This window comes from Tympanuchus pallidicinctus, unplaced genomic scaffold (assembly GCF_026119805.1).
Source record: "Tympanuchus pallidicinctus isolate F22 unplaced genomic scaffold, pur_lepc_1.0 scaffold3, whole genome shotgun sequence".
NCBI classification, from domain to species: Eukaryota; Metazoa; Chordata; class Aves; order Galliformes; family Phasianidae; genus Tympanuchus; species Tympanuchus pallidicinctus.
This window is the reverse complement of record NW_026294747.1, coordinates 62747772-62772456: the sequence shown is the minus strand read 5'-3', so window position 1 is coordinate 62772456 and position 24685 is coordinate 62747772. Positions and strand designations below refer to the sequence as shown.

Here is a 24685-nt window from a genome sequence, read left to right as displayed (position 1 = left end):
CACGAGGGAGGCAGGAGGGAGGCTGCAGGGTTGACGTTTTCCTCTGCAGGGCTGCACCAAAGAGATTTACCTCCCCTTGCTTCTCGCTCCTTTTCCTGCAGGTCACATCCTTGCTGTTCCTGGGGTCGGTGAATTCATGAGTGCCAATGAGTGACCAAATGGTTCACGGTCCTGTCCAGGACAGTCTGTGGCCCTACAGCTTGGCTTGCTGCCCTCCTCGTGCTTTCTGCTGGGCTTTTATGTCAGTGGAGCGAGCAGCCTGCGTTCCTGGAAGCAGAGGGATGAAGTGGCTGAGAAAACAGTTGCTGTGGAAACAGAGCGTAGTAAGGTTATTACAGCGAGAATAAAGCACACACTTAGGGCTACAAAGGCTTCATTTCTATTCAGGCTTTATTAGGAAAGTAATAAACTATCGCTGCAGTGCTCGAATGGCTGGAGATGGAAGCCTGCAGACAAAATGATCGTGCTTCCACCAGCAATGCACAAATAGGCAGGCAGCTGGGAGCGGGTGGATGGCTTTGGGAAACGCTCCTCAGCCCTCTTGTCTCTGGAGCTGCTATAGGCACTGCTGTAATATGCCACGTGGAGAGAAGCAGGTCATCCACAGGCTGCCTCAGGGTCTGTGCAACTGTTGCTCATCTCTAGAGTGAGCAGGGCTTGGGCACTGTTTTGTGGTGAGGTGCCCAGAGAAGTTGTGGATGTCCCATCCCTGGAAGTGTTCAAGGTCAGGTTAGATGGTGCCCTGAGCAGCCTGGCCCGGTGTCTGATGTAGTGGTTGGCAATCCTGTCTGTGGCAAGTGGGTTGGAACAGGAAAACACTTGAGATTCCTTTTCAACCAAAGCCTTTCTGCAATTATCTGGGATCTGGAGCTTGCTGGAACTGCTTCTTGGCAAGGCAAACTGCAGGCAGCTCTTTCTTTCCTGCTATGCACAGACAGAGCTGTTTGTTGCAACAAGCTGCCCAGGGAGGTGGTGGAGTCACCATCCCCAAAGGTTTTCAAGAAGAGGGTGGATGTCACACTGAGTGATGTGGTTGGCATGGTGGGTTGGTGGTTAGACTAGGTGATCTTGGAGGTCTTTTCCTAATTGGATGATTCTGTGAATAGAGAAATCTAAAAAAGCAGCGTATTCTCAAGATCTCACTTTGTTTGTCCTGCCCTGAAGCTGAGCAGTGTTCTGTCTGCACACCTCTGCTGTCAGCCCCGTGGAACGAGGAGCACTTGTTGGGATAGGAAAGTGCATCTGTTTCCCATAGGAATGTGCATAGTCAAAAATTCATGTCTGCTTATTGCCAGCTCCTTGCTGTGACAAACAGTGATAGTAATAGCTGGCTCCTCTGAGCACTGTTTGCCAGGTTTTATGCAAGGGATCCAAATAAAGACAAGTTCTTTGCTTCTGCTCTGATTCCCAAGATGTTTCTGTGCAGATGTCAGCCAGCTCTGCTAGGTCCTGTGCTGGGCTGGGGAACTGAGCTTCAGATCAATGGGATTGGGTGGAAACCAACCCAGCAGGAATATGAAATGCTTGGTTTCTGTCTGCTTTGGTTCCTGGACCTGGCACGTGGGGAGGATGCCTACCTTTAAGCACTGGATTTTGTGCGTTGGTGAAACTGTGGTTTTTGGGTTTGGTCTGATGACCTGTTGTACCTTTCCAGCTGATAGCCTGTGTGTGACCCTGGTACGAACTGGTTCAGGAAGCTAAGAGGCTTTTTTTGTCTCCTTTTGTTCTATTTGTTTGGGTTAGGGCTTGTGGGAGGGCAAGTCCTTGAAGTGGTTTCCCATGGGGCGAGGTGAGGTGTGGCCAGCAGAAATGAATGGGGCTGGATGGGGACATGGGTGGTGGTGGTATGGTCACCTTGGAGGGCAGCAGTCTGAGCTGGGCTGGTGGGAACTGAGCTTTTCTGCAGGTGGGGCTGGGCTTGGTGTGGTGGAAAGGTGACTTGTTTCTTTTCTAAACCAGAACCCACATAGAAGTAATGGAATGCGATGGGATTATTGCAGGATCCCAGCATAGTTTGGGTTGGAAGGGACCTTAGAGTCTGCCCAGCCCCTGTGCAGCCCAAGTGCTCACAGCCCCATCTGTGGCCTTGGGTACTGTGGGCAAGGATGCATTACAGCTGCTCTGGCAGCCTGTGCCAGCACCTCACTGTTCTCATGGTGAAGAATCTCTTCCTGATGTCTAATCTAAACCCACCCTCTTAAAGCTGCAGTTGATAGCAGTGATAGAAAAGCTAGTGGATGGCTAACTAAAAGCTCTCCAGCAAGAAGAGAACAGCAGTACTGATCCATTATGTACAGTGCTCCAAATATTGCAGGTGGACAGGAGTGTATGGGAGAAGGAAACACTTTGTTCTGCACGATTTGAGCTTTCACCAGCCTGTGCCTGGTTTGGGGAATTGCAGTGGGTTAGTTTCATCCTGCAGCCTTATTCTTGGATGCAGGTAGGAGAGGAATCTTTCTTTGTTCCCATGTGATTTCAGCTCATTTGTGGCTATATGAAGAATTTGGAGAAGAGCAGAAGCTCCATTTTTCCATATACCTTTCTTTAAAACCTTGAGACCCTGAACTGAACATCCATCCAAATCCAGAATCTCCTTTAACTGAATTTCCAGGCAAGTTATGGACTGTAAGCTGTTGTGTTGGACACAGGGGGGCTCACCACTGCCCCATAACAACCTCAGAAAGCTTTGTGCCAGGATATCTGCAAGAAACTCTTACTTTTCAGTTCAGCATTTTGTTACGTGTGTGGCTAGAGGGGCTCCATTGACCATGACCTTGCATGGAGCATGGAACAGAACTACAGTTGTTAAAAGCTCATGTCCCTGCCATGCCCAATTACTCCTGTGCTAGATGTGAAAACCTGGGTTGCACCTCCTATGTCATCAGTATTTGATAAGGCTGTGCTTGTTCAGCCTCACAATATCTCTGGAGTAGTACTGAAACACCCTGATTTCATGGATGGGAAATTAAAATCTCATTGCTGGAATAACGTGTCGTAAAGAGCACGAATGAATGTCTGTATGTTGCTGGGCCATCTTTTAGCAATCTGTACATTAGGCTGCTGCTCAGTAATAGCAAAGTTTTCTTTTAAACATCGTTTAGTACCTTGTAGCCTCCAAGCAATTTATCAGACTAACAGGGGTGGTCCTGGTGATCTCCATGAGTGTGTTTCCCCCAGCATCCTTCTGCCTGCAAGATCAAAGTCAGATGCAAGGTGCAGGGAAGACCATGGCTGGGGAGTGGTGCCTGTGCTGCTGGTGTTGCCTTTCTGTTTTTCCTTGTTTAATTTATGAAGGGGAAAAACAGACTCCAGAAAATAGGTTAATCATCAACTGCAAAAATGCAGAGTGAGGTTTGTCTTGCACCCAAGCAGCACTGCGTAATTAGCGTGTGCAGAGCTGTGATTTGCATTTGTGAAAATGCCTGCTGATTTGATTTTATTTTTTGGTATAAATATGGAACTGGAAAGATTAATGCATGGATGTTCTTCCTTCAGCAGGGTCCTGGTGTATAAGCATGAGCCTGGCTGTGGTCTTTATCTCTTTTTTTGTTTCTACTGCTTCTTGGGAGAAATGAAACCGCTCATGTGTAGCGTTTGGTTTTGTTTCTGCTTTTGTTCTGGAACAACAGAGGTGACACATTAACCCACTGGAATGTCTCTCAACTCCAGGCCAGCCCTCCTGGCTTTCTCTTCCCTCCCTTGTCGGGGGAAAAAACCTATCCAGTTCTCCAAGATAACTGGAGCATTGTCCAAACCTGCTACAGGTAGCTTGAATATCACTAATAGGTGCTTTTGTTTCTTTTTTAAAGGTTTTTCCCCTCTTCTGTGCAGTAGAAAGGTCGCACAGTGAGCAAGCAAAGATGACGTGATGGGGACTCAGAGGGAGAATTAATTCTTGAGTTAAGAGGCTTTATTGTTTGGAGAGATTCTGATGATTCTTGAGTGTTAGGTGCTGTACATCAGCAGCTCTTGCTGAGGAGCCTTGCAAATATGTAGTTGATAGACGAGGTTCACGTGGAGGGGTTTTTGTTGTTGGCAGAATGAATTGTGATGGGCTCTTCTCCTGGTGCCAGCCCTGCTGTTCCAGGAGGAATAGCTGCAGTGCATGAGTGCTTCCTCTGTAAACTCCATAAAACTTTCTGTTACCAGGACTTGGGCTTTGCTCAAGCATCTCCAGATACTTGAATTGCATTCCTGTATCCACGCAGAGGATGGATGGTTTCCAGTGCCATTGCATGCAAGATACTAAGTTATCCCTAATGAATATTTGAAGTGATGATTCTGGTGGAGGCTTCCTTTTGGGGAGCGACTTCAGGTTCATACATTCTCAAAGCATTGCTTTAATTCTCAATATCAATTATTAGATGCTGTGTAAATCAGCAGGGATGTAGCTTTGCCATGAGCATGCACACACAAGAAGGAAAGCCTGGCATTGGGGCTAGTAGGACTTGGCATAGAGATTGAGAGAGAGCTCCCAGTAAAGGGTGAGCACCTAATGCAGGCCAGGGTGCATGGACATCCCTAGGAAGGTGGCAGCAGGCATTCAAGGCCAGGCTGGATGTATCTCCTGGTAGGAGATTGGTGAGCATAGTGGTGACATTTGGACGTGGTGATCTCAGTGCTCTTCTCCAACCTTTATGATCAGGGGAAGCAGAAGCAATGTTCCTCCTGTGTTGGGATGGAGAAGTTAATGTGCAATTTTCTGATTCGTCATTGCCTGGAAGAGGGCTCCAGCTTTGCAATGGAGTGCTCTTACTGTTGAAGCTTTCTGCATCTAACTAACTGTGAGACTCATGTTTTTGCTCTGCTGTCTTCAATACAAGGTTTGTGGTTCTGGTCTCGGGGGAGCATTTGTGACACCGATCTCATGGGGGACAGCAGTTTGCTGCCTGAAATATTCACCAAGCTCTGCTGGCTAAGAGCCACACTCAAAGTGCAAACACACAGGGTCTGAAATTGTCAAAATGGGTGTATTTTTGAATAGCAAACCGCAGCCACTTCAGTGTTGTTGTGGCGTATTGGAAGGGAGGAAATACTTGCGATTGTTTGCTGCATAAACAATGTAATTATAGATTGCAAAAAAAAAAAAAGTAATAAAATTGTATTTTGGAGGCACTGTTGTAGAATCACAGAATGGCCTGGGTTGAAAAGGACCTCAATGATTATCCAGCTCCAACCCCCTGCTGTGTGCAGGGTCACCAACCAGCAGCCCAGGCTGCCCAGAGCCACATCCAGCCTGGCCTTGAATGCCTGCAGGAATGGGGCATCCACAGCCTCCTTGGACAACCTGTGCCAGTGCCTCACCACCCTCTGGGTGAAAAACTTCCTCCTCATATGCAACCTAAACCTCCCCTGTCTCACTTTAAAACCATTCCCCTTGTCCCATCACCATCCACCCTCGTAAACAGCCGTTCCCCTTCCTGTTTATACGCTCCCTTCAAGCACTGGAAGGCCACAACGAGGTCATGAAAGAAGGTGTTTAATTTTCAGGCAGTTTTGTTCCTTGTGTTTGTTTCTCACGTGAAGTTGTGCTGATTTAACCATTCCCATAGTAACCAGCTGGGGCTGAACCAGGATTAAAGCTTCACTATGGAAAAAGCTGCAGGGTCAGAGGAGCTCAGGCCTGGTTTTATGTAGTTACCATGAAGATTGCTGTGAGCAATTGGCTTCCAAACAGCTTTTGAGAAACATTGGTGATTCTCAGGTTCTGAATATACTGTAATGACATTTTTATGTTCAGAACTTTTTGCTGCACAATTTGATTAGATCCTTTTAGCATTCATTTTTAAGCTTTATCACTGATGGAAACCTTGGTGACGTGCAGAGTGTTTTGTGACGTAGCTTTTTGCATTCGTAGGGCTGCTGGCATTAAACATCCCGAGAGGGCACTGAGGTTGCATGGTTACCTTGCCAGGTTTCAAGGACATCTCAGCTGCAATCTTGGCTGAGCAGAAAGCACAAAGTACCAGCATGTGCCGTGCTCCCAGCAGAACACTGTGACTCAATCCTCACTGTGCAGCTGACCTGACCACTGTGTGCAGAGGTTGAAGAAATCGAGGAAAACCATGACTGTAACCATGAAAAAGGTGAATGCTCGGTACCTGGGTGATGTTTTCATAATGAAAATGAGACCTAGGTGCTTCCCAGCTGAATGAGAAGTGGGATGGGCTGCTTTGAACACCAGCTTGGCTGGCTGAGCACTGAGAGGTCAACCCTGCTTTGTTCCAGCACTGATCTTTACTGAACTCCTCCAAAGCTTCTCCAGCCTGGAGAAAAGAAGGCTGCGGGGTGACCTCACTGCAGTCTTCCAGTACTTAAGGGAGTCTACATACAGGAGAGGAGTCAACTTTTACATGAGTTGATAATGGCAGGACGAGGAGAAATGGTTTTAAGTTGAAGGAGGGAAGATTGAGGTTGGATGTCGGGGGGAAGTTCTTTACTGTGAGAGTGGTGAGGTGCTGGAACAGCTGCCCAGAGAGGCTGTGGATGCTCCATCCCTGGAGGTATTCAAGGCCAGGTTGGATGGGGCTCTGGGCAGCCTGGGCTGGTATTAAATGTGGAGGTTGGCAGCTCTGCTTATGGAAGGGGGGTTGGTTAATGATCCTTGAGGTACCTTCCAACCCAAGCCACTCTATGATAACATGACCAGACCTTAAATGAAAGATAAGGAGGTCTTTAGTAATCTGGTCAATCCCTGTGGAAAATAAGTTGGTAGGCATCTTCCCTCCTCTCTGGGAAGAGGAGAAACTGTGAGGTCATTTTGTTGACTTTTAAGGTTGCTGAAGGTTTGCTGGATTGCATTTAGTGTGGGTGCACAGGGCCAGCTGAGTAGTCTGGGGGCTTCAGAAGAACAGCTCTTCTGAGGCTTGGAGGGGAATGGAAAAGGAGATTGGGTGTGCTGGAAGATGCAGGCAGGTATCAGACCATTGCAGTATGGTTATTGGAATGTGGGAGAGAGACCAGGTCTGATCAGAGGGGGAAGCAGTCCTTCAGACAGAGACTTTGAAAAGACATTGGAAAGGAAAGAAAGAAACAAATACAAGCTTGACTTTATCAAGTGTTATTTGGGAAGGGGTTAAGTGACACGGTTGCCTCATAGAGGAATGATGAGCTGCTTTCCAGACCAGCGTGATGAGAGGATGTTAGACATCCAGCAAAAACACTTAAATCAGCAGTTGTAGGTAATTTGCACCCAGGAATCCTAAAATCATCAGTTGAAGAGATTGTTAGCCTGCTGTGTTTTGATTTAAATCTTTTTCTGAATACTGGAAAAGTTTCAAAGGACTGGAAGAGTGCTAATAAAACACCACTGCTTAGAAATAAATGGGTGAGTTGGGTGAAGGCAGTTTGCTGTCAGTGTGGAGCAGAAGGATGAAAAGAGTGATTTGCAATGCATTTAATGGAGAGTGAGGAAAAAGGGAGTGTCATTTTTGTCATGTAAATGTGATTTAGTGAAGGATTAGTGGTATTGCACAACATGCTGCTGCAAAATTACAGCTCTGAAACAAGTAACTGATACTGATTGCTCCGTGGCTGTCAATGGAGGATTGTCACCCAGCAGAAGCATTGCTTTGGGGGCCTGTGACTTGTGTACCCAGTATTCCCATTGCTCATCTAGCTGCTGCAGGAAGGAGAGCTGCTCCTCCTGATGTCTTTGGGATGAGGAGGGATGGCTGGGTGAGACTTCCCACATCAGAAGTGTTCTCAAGTCGGGCTAGGCAACTTGAACATCCCTTTTGGCCTTAAATCCTTAAACACGATGCAAAGCAAATTGCTTCCCTTGTTATTATGGGAGAATGAACCAAAGGGCTGTGAAGACACCTACCAGGAAGGGAAAAGTCATGATAATGTGCTGAAGCCCAGGGGGAAGCCTAGCATTTCTCAGAACGTTCTCTGATTGCTCAGAGCAGAAGCTTCTTGCAGGTAGGGTTGGTTTTGCTGGAGGGAAAATGAATATGCTATGTGTAATGCTTGTCTGTGCTTACAGAGTGCTTCTACTGAGCTGTCAGCATCCATCTTGACTGCATGAGGCTATCAGATGCGTTCCTTGTTCTGCCTGCTGCTGGCAAGGAGGAAAGCAAACCATGCATCTATGCTGACCAAACACCATGGCTTGTGTTGTGCAGGACCCAGGCTCTCAGCCTGGCAGGCATCACATAATTCTCACCCTTGGGAGAATTGGGAAGAAGCTGGGAGCCTGGCCTTCTAACTTGTCCCCTGTCAAGTTTGCTGTGCCTTGCAGGTATTGGAGGAGGCAGCTGACACCCTCCTTTGTACAATCTGATGCAAATCTTGTTGGATTTATGCCTTGAACAGGCAGGGGATGAGATTCTTTTCATCTCAGAGCTCTTTGTGAAGAGTGGGAATCGGGCAAGCAGAAGTCTGCAGGTTGGTAGCTACGGGGCAGGGGTTGCCAGTTGCCATGTCTGCAAATTAAATAGCTGGGAGACTCCAAGCAAGAGAAAGCTTCTTAATGTTGGAGCTTTATCTTATGACTGTCTCCTTGCAGAGACTGAAGGGTGGGAGTGACTTTGTTTGCAGGCAAACACTCTCACAGAGCGCGGCTGGGTCTCCAATCTTGGGAGGTGCAGCTGGTAGCAAACACCTCGCCTTGAAAAGAGGAATTGTGAGAGTGAAACGACCAGGGGGTTGTTTTCAGCTCCCTTTTTTTGGCCTTGAGGTTTTAAATCAGAAAAAGTAGAAAGCGAAAAGCAGTGAAAGCTGAATTGGTGCAAACTTGGGAGAAGCAACCACCAGTGAGCAAAGGGAAATGCTTTAAAATGCTTGGAGCAGGAGGTGGTGATGAGGCTGAGCTCTGTGCCAGGAGGAGTGCTTCCTGTCTGAAGAAATGAAGGCTGTGACACAGCTGTTGGACAGCAGGGTTGGAAGGGGGATGGCAAAGGGGCAGGTCTCCAAGAACAACAGAGAACCCCAAAGACATTGCAGCTGTGTTGAAGTCCTTTGAGCTGTCAGACCGATCCTTCAAGGGCAGAGAAGAAAGGAGAGAGCTGGGGTGGCAGTGAAACACAGAGCTGTGAGATAAGATGCATCTGAGTGCCTGTGTCTGTATCAATAAATGATTGTGGTAATGAGATCCGACACAGCACATGGCTGCAGAGCTGAGTCCCATGCCGTGCTGCTAGCTCTGCTGCCCTCCAGCTCTCTGTGCTCCCTGTTGGTGCAGCCCTGGCTGCAGTGCTGCATCCCCACCCTGAAGCTCCCCTGCTCCTGCAGCAGTGGCTTTGTCATTCAGCACTATGCAGAATGCCCAGGGAATGCTATTTCCCCACTCAGCCTCTAGCTCCTGCCATCTCTCAGCTGTGCTCAGACAAGGGGCTGTGAACAGGGAAGCTTAACACCTTAACCCTGTTAATTTGTGGTGAATGCAGCCTGAGCTGTCTCTGTGCTGGAACAGATGGGCAGGTACAGCTGTGCCCGCTGGCTCTGTGCGTGAGAGCAGTCATGGTGTGAAACACTTCAGATGCAGATCCAAGGATTTCAGGTAGCTGTTCCCTTAAGAATTTGCACTCTTTTCTTTCTGTTGGAGTTTGGCTTGCTTATACACTGAGCTCTGGTGACTCCAGCCTTTTGCTGGTTTTTAGGAGAGAAAGTGAGGAAGGAGGAATCATGCCTTCATGCCAAGAGGGATCTTCCCTTCATGCTCCTAGGTAAAGACATTAGGATTGCTTTGAACCAGCTATGGATTCAGAGCCTGAATTTGTACATTTAGAAACCCATGATGGCTCCCTGCACTCAGCACTGGGTGTAAGCCTCCCTTATCTCACCACTTTGCCTTTTCTCAGCTTGCGTGAGTTCAAAGGCATCCCAAGAAGCTGTGCATAGGGACTGAGTGCAGCTGGAAATGCTGAGCTTTTTGCTGGCAGTTGGAAGGGCAGCCGCCGTCCAGCCCTGCAGCAGCCATCCAGCCTTTCCACACCAACCCATATGGGTGACTCTTGTGACAAACTGCCTTTGCACAGAGGCTGGGGTTCCCCTGCTCACGTTTCTCACTCTACCCTGTGGCTTAGCGCTGGGTTTTTCATCACCGTGCTATGAAACTGAAATCTCATTTCCAGCCAGCTTTGCAAATGAGGAGGCAGAATGAATTTGTTGTGCTGGGGGGGAGGCCTGACTTCAGATGGTTGGTTCAGACCTCGTTTGTGTTGTGCTTTCATTGTGATCTGTCTGATGGAGCCTCCTCAGCAGCAGCGGATGGCAGGGAGTAAAATTCAGAGGGCAGCTGTGTGAGGGATGAGCTGGAGATGCAGTGTTACATTGAGCCATGCTGGTTCATGGTTATCATCCTGCTGCTGATGTGAAGTTGGAAGGAGTGACTGTCACACCTGACAGCTGTGCTGCCATTCAGTGAGACCTAGACGGACTGGAGGGGAACCTCATGAGGTTCAGCAAAAGCAGGTGTAAAGCCCTATGGCTGGGGAGGAGGGAATAAGAAGTTATTTCAGCTTATGGGGAAAAGAAAGATACGCAGTGCTGTGGGACGTGCAGGCTTGTGGTGGGAAGAACAGCCACTGCTTGGTGTGAATATTGTTGCCAAATGTCTCTGTAGTATTTCAGGATGTGCTTATAAACCTTGCAGATAAAATACAAACAAGAATGAGGAGGATGTAGGCTGAACGTGTGTGTGTACAGAGTGTGAGGAGATGAAAGGGATGAGAAAGTGAAAGAAGGCACTTCCCACACCTTGAAATAACATTGGCTGAGCGTGGCATAGCACAAGCTGACAGCAAGAAGCCACTGCACGCTGCCCTTGCTTTCCTTCAGCAGAGCTCTTCATTGAACAAGCAATGGCTGCACAAGTGATGGGAAGTTAGGATGGGCTTTGGAAAATCTAAAGCCTGCATTCAAACAGGGAGAGTAAACTGAATGGGATATTGATTGTAGGAGTAGTAAACTGAATGGGATATTGATGGTAGGAATGACCTTTTGTTTTTAGAAAGGCTGAACTGTTTCTCTTGTACTTCCGACAGGAGCTGAACCTGAACAGCTCCATTCACTGATGAGCCCAAAGCAAACCAAGCCTGACTCCTCTCCCAGTGTTGTCTGTTCTTTTTTACCCAGGTTGCAGAACAGAATTTTAAAGCTTTTATATTGCCTTCCCTATAGCAATGTACTGTGTAATGCATGGGTAGATGTTTGCCACCGTATAAACTTTGTTCAGCAGTTGAATGGAATTGGTTCATCAGTGGGAGGCCAAACAAAACTCATTATTGTTAATGCTCAGTACTTGTCTGGGTAATAATAGAGCTAGTAGCATGACTGGTGAGCTGCTGGTGGAGTATGAATGGTGCAAAATGTGCTTCTTTGCTGTGCTGTTTGGGAGAAATCTGGTTATGTTACAGCACAGAGTTTCAGGGGCTGAAATCAGACCCATTGCAGTGCTGAGCGCTCTCTGATTTCTGTCCATTTGTTTTGCAGCCTGTTAAAATGGCCACGGTGACTCCTGAGGGTACTGCTGGCTCTCCTCTGCCTTGCCTGGTGGCCCCCATCTCTCTGCTCTTCTTTTATTGCGAGGTTTCAGTGCGGAGGTGGGATGAGGTTCCTGAGCTCTGTCATTGATTGCAACCTGTTGTTTTCTCCCTGAACTGATGCGGTTGCTCAGTGATAAGGGCAATATCAAAGCTGAATGGTGTGATTGCCTCTGAGGGGAGGATTTGATTCTCCTTGCCAGTTCTAACGTTTAACACTCTATTTGGACAGGTGAAATGGAGGAAAAAGGAAGGCAGGCTTAATTTCAAGGTGTCCTAATTGAGCCACAACTTCAGGCTGTGTGTTGCTGCCTGCCATGGGGAGGGTTCCTGTGCTGGGCTCCTGTTTGCTCCATGGTATTTCCGGGGGCTGAGGCTGACACATAACTTCTCATCCTTCCAGAATAAGAACAGTGGCGAACCTGAGGCCAAGCAGTTCAAAGAAGACGAGGAGGAGGAGAATGTCAGGCACAGGTAATTATTTATTTATTCTGACTTCTCTCTCGTATATTGTTCAAGTACAGCCCACCTGTTTGCTAATTAGGATCTTCAAAAATGCAGTTTTTGTTTCGTTTTGGTGTGAATAACTTGCTGCAAATAGTCTGAGATAGGGGAATGAAGAGAATGCTCTGGCTGGCTTACAGCAGAGTGTTGCAAGGGCATGGTGATGTTCTCAGAAACACCTGGAGGACAGATGCAGTTCAGATTCCCCTCAGTTGGAGAGCCATTTCCAGGATCATAGAATCATTGAGGTCAGAAGGGATCTCTGGAGATCTTCCAGTCCAACCCCCCTGAATATCTCCAGAGAAGGAGACTCTACCACCCCTCTGGGCATCCTGTTCCAGGGCTCTGTCATCCTCAAAGTAAAGAAGTTCTTCCTCATGTTTGTGTGGAACTTTCTGTGTTCTACTTTGTGCCCATTGTCCCTTGTCCTGTTGGTGGGCAGCACTGAAAAGAGCCTGGTCCCATCCTCTTGGCCTCCACACTTCAGATGCTGATAAGCGTGATCAGATCCCCCCTGCTCAGCCTTCTCTTCTTCAGGCTGAACGGTTCAGGGCTCTCAGCCTTTCCCCACCAGGCAGTGCTCCAGGCCCCCCCTATCTCTGCAGCCCTCCACTGTGCTCTCCCCAGCAGTTCCTTGTCTGCCTGGAACCGGGGAGCTCAGCACTGGGCCCACTGCTCCAGACGTGGCTTCACCAGTGCAGAGCAGAGGGGAGAAGAACCACCCTCACCCTGCTGCCGTGCTTCTGTGCAAGGCACTCCAGGCCTTCTGGGCCATCACGGCACACTGCTGGTCAACCAGAACACCCAGCTCCTTCACAACAGAGCTCCTAACTTGTATTGATGTGTCTCGTTATTCCTCCCTAGCCATAGGACTCCACACTTGCCCTTGTTGAACCTCACCACGTTCCTCTCTGCCCAACTCTCAGCCTGCCCAGGATTCTCTGTATGGCAGCACAGGCACACTGCTGTGCTTTCTGTCACTTACACATGCACGGTTTGGAAAGTGCACTTTTTTTTTTCTGTGAACAGAGACCTGTGGGCTTTGCAATGTGCACATGGCTGTTTAATTGCAGCTCACTGCTGTTCCTTCTTGTCACTGGAAAATGTGAGCACAAAGCTAACCTAGGCAGGGTGCTGCTCCTGTCGGAACCAGCTGACTGCGCTTGGTTTCCTGTTTCTACTGATGCTATCAGGTCGGCTCTGGAGACAACAGGGGGGTGAGGTTTGCTTAAAACTTTTGGGATGTAGGTTTTCCTCATTGCTGTTTTTCATCACAGCATCTGTTTGTGCATGAGAGCTGCTGCTGTGAGAAAAAGTGGAGTAGAATCTATTCCCCTGCTTGAGGGGATAACTCTCAGCAGAAGCTGCAAGCTTTCTCCAAACTGCCAGCACCCATTTTATTCTGGGAGAGAACAAAACTCTGGATTGATTTTTTTTTAAGCTGAGCTCTTACCGTTGGCACACCTGGAAGGTTTTGTGCTGGAAGGTCTAGGCTGTAAGAGGTGTTAAAGATCTTGGAAACGATGATGAATAATGAATCATCAGCTCTTGCTTTCCAGCCCTGCCACTTGATACGCTGCATGGCTCTCTGCTGAGGAGCACCAAGCTAGCAGTGACACTCCTGCACCCAAGCTGGAAGTGTGAATTGGTCACTGAAATCCCAACAGTAATCCTTTCCTCCACTGGGACTGATTTTTAGCATGGGGGCTGCTTCTTTTTACCACTGCTGAGCATGCTGAAGCGTATCAGAGGTGATGCAGTGTCATCCCAAATCTTCAGCATCACTGGTGCCAAGCTGGGAGGTCACTTCCTGTAACAAGTGCACACTGGTGAGCTCTCCTCTTGCAGCAAAGCCTTCTTCTGCCCGTGGGAGATGCCCTGAAGCTTCAGTGAGGTTATAGAGATTGGAGATTGTTGGGTATGAACCTTCTATTTCCAGTCAGCCTTGTACTGATACATGATGCAGATGTGGGTGCAGGGCATCCACAATATGTGGGAATAACACCTTTAGGGAGGGCAGCAACTTTTGGGGCAAAAAGTTCCCTTTCCAGCTCAATTTCTCCTCAGGAGCCTGCAGCTCTATCCAACTGCTGTGTGTTTTGTCAGGATCTCAACATCTATTTGCAAGGCAAATGAGAGCAAGATCTGCTTTGCAGGAAATGTTTGAATCACAAATTTGGCTGAGACAATTCTTAGGTTTACAACTGAACTCCATCCCATCTAGGGACTTTGTTGCTTTCTGCTTTCCTTGTTGAATGCTCTTTCTCTCTTGCTGAAATTGGATGTGTGTTTTTAAGCAGAATGCCAGCAAGCTGCTAACTTGATTTCATCTTAGATTTTCATTTCCTGGTAGCAAAGCTGAGCTTTCTCAACCCTTTGAAAAAGGGAACTGCTCTGCACTAATGCCTTGTGTGCTGGTGGTGAAAGGTAAGCTGAGCTAATGTGAGCAACAAAGGGCTCTGGTAGCCTGAACGTGCCTTCCCTGCTGGCTCTGCTGCTTCCTCAACCTGAAAACCACCACGAACACAAGACCAGTGAAACCCATAAGTAGTCTTGTGGCCCATATGTAGACTTCAGATGACCTGGAAGTTGTTTCTGACTTTCTTGAGGTCAGGAACAGCTTTGCCTGCTGCTTCACCTCTTTGCAGCTTGGCTTTAGGGCTGGTTTTCACCTAGCTGAGATGCTGGGGACTGGACTTCACACCCTGCACTGCAGGCACAGCTGAATATTTTCTTGCTGCCAATGCACCAAAACAATTTTCAACAGCTTCCTGTTGTTTTTTTTTTTTTTTCTGACCTGCTCAAAGCTCCCCACCCTTTTTTTTTTTTGTTGTTCCTTGTTTTTATCTTTCACACTACAAGATACCACCGCAGGAACAAGTGCTGACGAGGCCCTCTGAAAAATGCAATCTGCTTGCAGCAATTTCAGCTCCGGATATCTCTCATCTGCCTCTCAGGGGAGCTTATGTCTGTAATTGCTAAGAGCTTGGGTTATTATTATTATTTTTTTAACCAGTTTTGCTCAACCCAGTGACCAGGAAATGCCTCCTGCTGTGGAGCAGCCTGCCGTCAGCTTTGGCTGTTGCAGGGTGTGGATGGACTTCGGCCCTTCTGCCTGATTCCTGCAGGAAAAATGAGCTGCTCTGCTCTGAGCTTTGAAGTTCAGCCACAGTTCTGCAAGCAGAGCTCGTCAGGGATGTTAAAAATGTCAATAAATAGCCAGGGTAGGGCTTGGAGAGGGAGGAGGAGACCCCAAAATCTTCTTTTTAACTAAAAACGAAGCTGCAGCAAACTGCAGTTAATCAGCTGCAGGTATTTCAATGCTCAGTCATCCTTTAAAATTACAACTCCATGTAGTGCTGCTTGCGGAGGTGAAGTGCGAGGAGGAGGAGGAGGGGGAGGCAGGGCTCTGAAATGTGGGCTCTTCCCCATAGGAGGAATGTCATGGGGCAGATCATTCCTTTTTTTTGTTTGTTTTTTAAGGCTTTTTCTTCCAGTGTTGGCGTAACAAAAATAATACAGCAGTGAATGTGCTGGGCTTGGCCTGGCAGGGCAGCAAGGCAGGAGCATGGATAACCACTGTGCAGAGCTTCCATACATCCTGTGGTATGGAGAGATTAAAAAATAATAAGTGTATGGGTAAAAGCAGTTGTCTGTGTAGGCTAAGCTTGACATGTATGTGATGATGTGGTGTTATTGATAGAAATCTGCATGAGCAGCCAAACCTGTGACTTGGGCTGATGTGGAAGCTGTGTGGTGAGTCAGGCTGTGTTGTCACTGTGTGTCACTGAGGGATCAGGTGCTTCTCCTGCAGCAGGGAAGAGCAGGGGCCAGGGCTGGAGGTGGCCAGGGGAGAAGCTGGAGCCTCCCAGCTTCAATCATGCTGGAGGCTCATGCTCATGGGCTGGAGAAGGAGGAAGGGCAGAGCTGCAGAGTTCGGCACTGTTTGGAGGCCAACAAAAGGGATGTCAGCATCCTGTAATCACCCAGATGCTCCCAAAATACCTTCAGGACCTCTTTGTGACTTGAGCCTCAAGGATGGCAGATTGCTCCTGACCTTCTACTGGCTGAAGGAGCTGGAGAAACCCCATAAATATGGACAAAGCTCTTGTGCCAGCTGCAGGGCCCATCACCAAGCTCCTGGTGCTGCATCCCGTTCTGCAGCTTTGAGTGTAGGCTTCCTCCTCATCACATTTACGAATATACAGCCTGGAAAATGCTCATGTGCCTCCTAAAGCTGCGTGGGAGGCCAGACAGCCCCGTGGCACCTGCTTGCATTTCAGGTGTTTCACAGCTTTCTTCATGCAGCACCCAGAGATACGGCCCCGAGAAGCACATCTTGAGAAACCAGCTGTTGGGGGCTTGGAGAGGAGTGCTTGTTTTTTGGCATTCCTCAAGTGCCTCTCAGCAGCCACTCGAGGAGCAGGATGTGCTCCAACACGCTCAGCTATTTGAGCAGGAGCAGCACACGAGGTGGGTGCTGGTGGGAACCACTGCTCTCTGCCTCTGTTTGTTGCTTGTTCCTTTTCAGCCCCAAGTGAGGAATCCAGTTGCTTCCAAACAACAGCTTTGGACTTCTGTGTTGTGTTCTATGGAGATGCCTCGATCCTGCTGCAGGATGATTTAAGGGAGCCTTCACCAAATGCTTGGGGTGTGGAAATTATTTATTTGTTTCTAACTTGGAGGAGGTGCAGATTGCCTTGCAGACTTCTAGAAAGGTCACCATGCATAAAGAGGCAGCCTGGAGAATGTATGGATCTTGCTATGAGCTAGCCCAGCTGTAGGGAAGCTCCCAGGCAGGCTGCAGCAGGAAGGGATGCTCCCAGATATCCAGGAACAGATGTCAGAGCCATCTGCAGGAATGGAGAGTGTAAAAAAGAAGGGTCTGTGAAATGAAATCTGTACCAGGATGGGTGAGTGCTGCACAGTAAGTCTTGCAGTGCTCCTGGAGGGTGATGGCGCTGTGGCACAAGGAGCGGGGGATGGTCCCATAAATCATCACTTCTTCAAGGCTTTGGGACCTCACCCGTGTCTTCTGTAGCAGTACCTTCACAACGTGTTCAAACAGTGCTTCTCAGGACCACCCAGCAGTAAGTGGAATTTGGAGAAGCTGAGAAATTAAATGAAATTCTTGCCGTGGTTGCTCTTGAAAGGACGAAATGGAAATTGTTGTCCAGGCTGTGTGGTCTCAAGCAAGTTGAAGTAGTTGTCAAAAAAGAGTAGAAGGCTTTGGAGCAGCTTGAGAAGGGCAAAGGTCAACAATTTGTCTGACCAGATGGTATTTCTCCAGGACTTCAGAAGAAAATAACTCAAACCTGCCAAGGTGGGGATGGAGCACTTCCCTGAACTGCTTCCAAAGACTGAAAAGTCTCTTTTTGGGGATCTGGGTGTTAAGAGTGGCTTCTTTTTTGATGGTGGGTTGGCTGCAGCAGAGGAAGCATCCTCACCAGTGGCTGGTCATCAGCATGCGTGTGCTTCACTGCCAGACTGGAGAAGTCCTCTTATCAGTTAAAAACAGTGTTTGCTCCATAAAGCCCTCGAGGCTGAAGGAGTAAAGCAGAAATAACTTCAAAGTTAGCTTTGAGTGTCCTGCTTTGCAGTGAGATAAGTCTTTGCATTCTACACATAACCTGCGTGCCCTGCCACTTCCAACACTCCTGCTTCAAAGAAAGGCTGATGTCCTTCCTTCTTCCCAGGACTGATCATAGTATTATTAAGGCTGGAAAAGACCTCTGAGATCACCAAGTCCAACCCCAGCTCACCCCTCTATGCCCACTGACCACATCCCTCAGTGCCATCTCCATGGTTCTTGAATACCTCTGAGGATGGTGACTCTACCACCTCCCTGGGCTGCTGCGCCACTGCATCACTACTCTTTCAGAGAGGAAACTGTTCCTAGTATCCAGCCTGAACCTCCTGGCACAATGTGGGACCATCACCTCTCATCCTATCGCTGTTACCTGGGAGCAGAGGCCAACCCCCACCTCACCACAACCTCCACTCAGTTGCAGAGAGTGATGAAGTCTCCCCTGAACCTCCTCTTCTCCTCACTGAACAACCTCAGCTCTCTCAGCCACTCCCCACCACACGTGTCCCATTATGAACCACAACGGGAAGCAGATTTGAGGCATTCCTGAGTCTGAAACAGGGAACCTGCCACCACTGTAGGGCTTCAGTGAGGCACCGAGAGGTTTGTGCATCGCTTCCCTTTGCAAACCCTGCAGTTCCCCTGAAGCTTGTGATGTCCCAGCAGCTTGGTGCTTGCTGGTCCTGGGTGAGGATGCAGGATGCTGTGTTTTCTATGTGGGGTGCTGTGTTCCTTCTTAGCCAAGCCATTACTGCTGGAGCATCGCATCCTACAAGCTGTTCTTGCTAACCTGGCTGCTGTGTGCTCGTTGTGCACAGAGCCTGTTGTTAACTCTGTTTTCTTTGTTGTCGTGGGAACTTTGATAATTTGAGAAGCATGCTGGGCTGTCTCTGTGGAACGCAGCGCTGGAAGAACTGCTGACACCTGAACTTTATTTAACCCACTCTGTGGAAGGCCAGCAACGTCTCCTTAAATATGTGTTTTTAACCCCTTGCCTGTCTTCCTTCAGATTGTTAGGGGTGTAGCACTGCTAGCTCCTCATCTATCTGCTCGTTTTCAGAGATGCAGAGAAAATGGCAGAGACCACAGTGAAATGGGGAGACCAAGGCAGCAGCTTCTGCTGCTTCTGGGGAGCACAGCTCTGCTGGGTTCACTCATGCCAAAACCCCCAAGGAGCAACCATGGGCGTTCTGGGTACCAGCAATTACTGGAGGCAGGTGTGAGAGTTTCTCCTGCATCGTGCATTTAATTAAAGGGATCAATCTGTGTTTGTTTTTGCTCCTGCAATTGGGCATGGCTTTAATAAGGATCTGAAAGCACCAGGGGAAACTTGGAGGGTGGGGGGGGACCTGGGTGCAGCACTTCTGCTCTTCATCCCTGCAAGCGGCTGCTTCCCTTCTGCTCTGCTGCTGTTGCCAAGTTGTGCATTATGCTTTTTTTTCCTCCCCTTTTTATAATCTCATGGATAAATCTCAAGTGAGCACGAGCAGTGCTGGGCAGCGAGGCTTTGGTGTGACTGAGCAGCCGCCAGAACGTGTGCTAAATGGTGGGTGTGAAATATCACCTCTCAAGGTATAGTGCTAACATCTTGCTGAGCTGAGAACAGCTAGCTCAGCTCGTAGCTCTTTTGTTTTAGGCTCTCCGACCTTAGGGGAGGCTGTCTTTGCTTCCTATTCAGCTGCAGGGAAATCCTTCTATACGTGAGCTAAAACAAGCAGAAAGTGTGGGAGAGGTTGCAAGTTTGCTTTCTGCAGGCTCTGATGTTGTCACTTGGTATGATAAATCCTCCCCAGTGAGCAGGACGCAGCCTGTGGCCAGATGGCCAACATCACTGCCTGACATCCCATCACCTCCAGGGTGAGTTAGCCGCTTCTCTCCCTCCTTACCAACTCAGTCCTGCTGATTGGAGCCTGTAAAACCAAGGAATAACCAGGATTTCTGCGTGCCACTCCATCACCCAAGATCATAGAATGTCTTCAGGGATGGGGCATCCACCACCTCACTGGACAACCTGTTTCAGTGCCTCACCGCTCCTACTATAAAAACCCTTTCCTTATATCCAGTCTCGATCCTCCTCTTTTAGTTTGAAACCATTTCCTGTCATCCCATCAAAACAGATCAGCAGTCAGAGGCCTTACTGACATCCAAATGGATGACATCAGTGGCTCTTTGCTTGTCCAGTGAAGCAGTTATGCATCATAGAAGACCAGAGCCACCATGCTGGCTGGGGAGTGACGACAGTCCAGGTTAGTGTAATAAATGCCTTCTCCCAGGGCAGTTTTACATAAAAATACCCATAAAACTGCACAATGCAGGGCAACTGCTTCCTCCTTCCTTTTAACAGTGCTGGGGAAACGTGGGCTATTGTGGCTTATGTTGATGTGGAGGATTGGGCAACCAGAGCTTGACACATGAGGAATTTCTGCAATGTCCTAACCTGCCTGGTCCTGCTTCCCACTGCTGGTTGCATTTCTCTGAGTTATATCTTGCAGAGGGACTGCCAGAACAGAATGTGAGGTGGTGGGGGGCTGACACCAGAGAAACAACTATACTCATGTTGGACTTGATGGTCTTTGTGGGTCCATCCTAACAAAGAATATTCTATGAGTGAGCCGGGGAGGTTCAGGTTGGATGTTAGGAACAATTGCTTTTCCAAAGGAGTGTGGTCAGGCGTTGGCATAGGCTGCCCAGGGAGGTGGTGGGGTCACCATCCCTGGGGCTGGCCATGGAATGTGGAGATGGGACTCAGTGGGCATGGAGGGCTGGGCTGGGGTTGGACTGGGGGATCTGAAAGCTCTTTTCCAACCTTAATGATTTTATGATTCTATGAAACCGTGGCAAAGCCAAATTTGCAGAGGGCTCAGCTGCACGAACCCACTACTGTGAGCAACCCATAAAATCCAACCACATCTCTCACCACCTCTGTGGGTCAGACCCTTTGCATGTAGGTGGAGCTTGTAGGGTGCTGGCAAGCAGGGTTTGCTCAGTGCAGGATGCTGGAAAGGTGTTGAGATGAGATGAATGTCACTGCGGAGCTCAACAGTAACACCTGGCAAGGTAGGAATGAGGCAGAAAGAAAACCAAGATGTTGCCTCTGGGTATGGTGGCAGAGCAAATGACAAAGGTTTGCCCTTTGTGGAAATTTGTAGGGTGTGCAGCTTAAATCCATGCGTTTGTGTGTTCTGAAACAGCTCTGTTAAATGTCAGTCACCTCAGGCACCAGCCTTAAATGATATTTCAACAAAGAACAAGCAGATACCTTGTTGTTTCTCCATGCATATAGTCTAGCAGAGAAATGACCCAGGTGAAAAAAGAACAGCCTTTAGAAGGGGCAGAAATAGTATCTGAATTTGGGGGGGTGTATACATTGAGGAAATGGTTGTGTTGTGTTTTGTGCAGTCTGGGGGGAGCTTCTAGGTCACCATCACTTCCACAGAAACCTGCATTCCCCCTTTTGCAGCTCCTTTGCCCTAGTTGTGGCGTGACCAGAAGCATCTCCAGTGAACTGTTAACATCTACCCAGGAATATGTTTTGGTCCCCTCTTTCCCATATTGGGATTTCTGTGTCTGGTCATGGCTGGTCTCTGGCTAGCATGCACAGATCTCATTACTCTATGCTTCCTTCCCAGGGAGCTTATACTGCGAAACTATGACCCTGAAGATGAGGAGCTGAAGAAGAGGAAATTGCCCCCGGCCAAGCCAGCCTCAGGTGAGTGAGAGTGGGAACCTGAGAGTGGAAATGAGGGAAGAGCTGAGCAACAGCACTTGCTGTGATGATGCTGATGCCTCAGGAAGGATGAGAGCATGCAGAGCGCCTTGCAGGTGTGCACTGCAGAGGTGCACTTTAATGCTCCATAGAGATGCAGACATTCAAGATCAAGCAGGACAGGGCTTTGAGCATTCTCATCTAGTTGTAGGAGTTCCTGTTGGCTGCAGTGAAGTTGAACTAGATGACCTTGAAACTTGAAAATTGACCTTCTAACTCAAGTGTTTCTATGGTCTGATCCCGTCCCACTCCTGAGCATTCCTCCCACCAGCCCTCATGGTGCTGTGAGCATATGAAACAGCATAGTGCTCTCTATCCAGCCAGCCTGTTGCCAAATGAATGAATTACACCTTTCCTTTCCAAAATCAGGTATCTGGGAAACCTCTGTGCTCCTGGGGTGTAACTCCAGCCCCAGGTTGAAGAGTCACCAGGATGTATTCTGGTTGCAGCTGTTGACTTCAGATTCTGGGAGATGTGTCTGCATGCCCAAGCCATGTTGGGAGTGAGAGTGGTGCTTGCAGGCTCCGTTGCTTCATCATCCCCGTGGGGTTGCACACCCTGCATTGCACAAGTGGGGTGTGTGTCTGAGCACACACAGTCCAGCCCAAATGAGAGGGCAGATGCTCGGAAGAGCCAGGCTCTCACTGCACGATTCTCAAGGAGATTGGGGCTGTTTTGTTTGAATTACCTTTAAACAAATATTAGTCATGAGTCTAAGGACGTTCAGTCTGTTGTTTCCTAGCACTGAACTGCTGCACAAAGGGAGGCAAAGGGTAGGAGTTCCCTTGATCTTGAGATATTAAGTCCTCCTGGAATATATCTCTTTAAAAATGCCCTAAATAAAAAGACTGTCTTTGGCAGTGATCTGCTAGGTAGGAATGCTGACACTGCGCTTTCTTTATCCTTTTGTTCAAGTTTCAAACTTCTTCAGCTCTTCCCCTGTGTGTGGGTTGGAATTGGAACAGCAGTTGTGACTCTTTCCAGTAAAACCCAAGTTCTCTGCCAGCCTGTTTGGGGCTGTAGTGCAGCTCCCTGTGTCTGGGGTAACCCTGGGCATTTTGGGCAGGGAGGAGGACAGGAAACAGGTGCCAAAGTGGGTTCACATTGCCTATCCATCGGGCTTATGCTGGAAGCAGGATTTTGTTCATTCCTGATGGATGTGCCCTATCCTTGGTGGCCACACTGTCACCTTGCACAGAGCTGGAACTGATGGACGGAGGGCTGTTCCCAGTGCATACTTTGCCATTAGCTCCCCAATATCTGGAGTCATTTGTGTAAGGGCTGGGCTGGAGCTTGGTCACTTCTGGGGCATGGTTTCATACCATGGCCTCATAAATGAATCATAGTGAGTCAAATTGCAACTTAAAGTCCTATGGACATGCAGAATGGATGGTGGATGCAGCCCTTGCTAACATGGGATTTGAACCCAATAGACTTCCTGCTGCTGTTTATTATGTTTAATTTTTAGTTTTACGTTGTTTTCAGGTAGTTTTTATAAGTCTCCAGAGTTTGGGTGGTGAAGGAATGTGTGTGCCCACGTGGATTCACATGTAGGTACTGTATTGTTAAAAGTGATGCTGTTCAAGCTGGGCTTTTGTAAAAGCTTTTCCAAGGGCTCTGGTGGGTCTCCCCATGCCTTGTCCCCTTGGTGTCCCGCTGTGCTGATGCTGATCCTGTTTCTCCATCTAGTGGAAGACAAGGTGAAGGACCAGCTGGAGGCAGCTAAGCCAGAGACCATCATTGACGAAGTGGTACGTATGGAGAGCTGCTCTGTGCTGGACACACATCTCTGTTGCTTCCAGCTCTCACTGCATGTCTCCTCTTCGTCCCTAGGATCTGACAAACCTGGCCCCCAGGAAGCCAGACTGGTGAGTGTCTGCTGAGCTTTGCTCCTGGGAAAGGAGTGTTTGCATCACCTGCGTGTTGCCATTCCGTGGAAGTTGTCCAAATTGGGCTAGAAGTGCAAGAAATGGGAAACCTGTTGGGAAACACGTGGCATGGGACTGTCCTCTCCTTTCTTTGTTTATATCATGTGGTTCTGCCAGTCCCTTTGAGGTACTTATCAGCAAGGTGGCTTCAGTGCCAGAATCATCATGTTGGTTTGCCCACGAGCTGCGTTGTTTTGCTCTGTTCCATGATGTTCATAGGAGAGCAAAGGAGTTTCTTTCCTGCTAGGAGGGGAGCAACGTGGCCGTGTTCACAACTGGTCACGGATGTGTGCTGATGTCATCATTTTCCTTCCTAGGGATTTAAAACGAGACGTAGCCAAGAAAATGGAGAAGCTGGAAAAGAGGACTCAGAGAGCCATTGCTGAACTGATCCGTGCGTGGTGATACCATGGGGATGGAGTATGGGGTCACCAATTGTCCTGGAGGGATGACACACCAACAGTCCTTGTTGGGAGCTCAGAGCCTTACTGTTGGGCAGGGAGGGGTAGCGAAGCTTCATTCCCTTCCCAGGGGAGAAGGTTTGCATGATAAGGAAGAATGCTTTGCAGGCATAATGGCTTCAGTTCAGCTTTTCTACCAGTACAGAGGGCGAATTGCTAAGTAACTGCTGTTTCTCACTTGCAGGAGAGCGATTGAAAGGGCAGGAGGAGGAGTTGGCAGCAGCTGTTGGGTCAGCAAAGCAGGATGGAAGTGACTCGGACTGATTTGCTCCATCTGGGCATGGGCTCTACCAGCAACACTGATCCCATCACTGTCAGGTAGAGGAGCCTTGCTGCTGACCAGCATTTTGCCAGGAGCCCATGAGTCCTGGAGGAAAGGGGCAGATCTGAGGAGCAGTGCTTCCCTCTGTGAGGCTGTGGCTGGTGGATGAAGCTTGTTTCACAGACCACTTTTTAGGACTACAGAGGGTTGAGTGGGACAGACATCCAGTTTGCTTTGAACTTGGCAGGGGCAGGGAAGATGTGAGCAAAAGGGCCAAGTGCAAGAGAAACATCCAGGAAACTCTCCTCTCACTTTCTTGGTTAATAGATCCTCACACAGCCTATAGCATCCCCTAGGGGCCCTGCTTTTTGTCAGGGTGCTCCTTTCTGCAGAAAACTGATGTCACTGTTACATGGAACGACAGGGTCTGGAAAACATCTGCTCAATATTTTCCCCCATGGTCACAGCCAGCGTGTACAGAATGACTCTCCTGGAAGTGCTGTGTGCTCAGGACCTGTTGGCTGCTCTGTGTTGGGAGAAATGTCCACCTGAGAGGCTAACATGTGTTTTTTGTTTGCTGAAGCTTCCAGACCCTCCGGGCTGTGCAACGTGCACCATTCCTCTGGATGTTTTATAATTGACAAAGTTTGTTGTAACAAGTATTTTCATAATAAAATTATCCTGCCTTGGA

At 48.5% G+C, this 24685-nt stretch overlaps 1 protein-coding gene across 1 annotated transcript in view; it reads left to right on the top strand.

The window, feature by feature from the left end:
- CCDC12 (coiled-coil domain containing 12) overlaps positions 1 to 24685 on the top strand; it is a 34526-nt gene extending 9841 nt beyond the window's left edge. Inside the window, exons 2-7 of the mRNA XM_052692448.1 lie at positions 11890 to 11960; positions 21207 to 21286; positions 23033 to 23094; positions 23177 to 23211; positions 23589 to 23665; positions 23917 to 24685. Coding sequence (XP_052548408.1) covers positions 11890 to 11960; positions 21207 to 21286; positions 23033 to 23094; positions 23177 to 23211; positions 23589 to 23665; positions 23917 to 23996 — 405 coding nt within the window. The 3' untranslated portion in view covers positions 23997 to 24685. The remainder of the gene's footprint in view (positions 1 to 11889; positions 11961 to 21206; positions 21287 to 23032; positions 23095 to 23176; positions 23212 to 23588; positions 23666 to 23916) is intronic.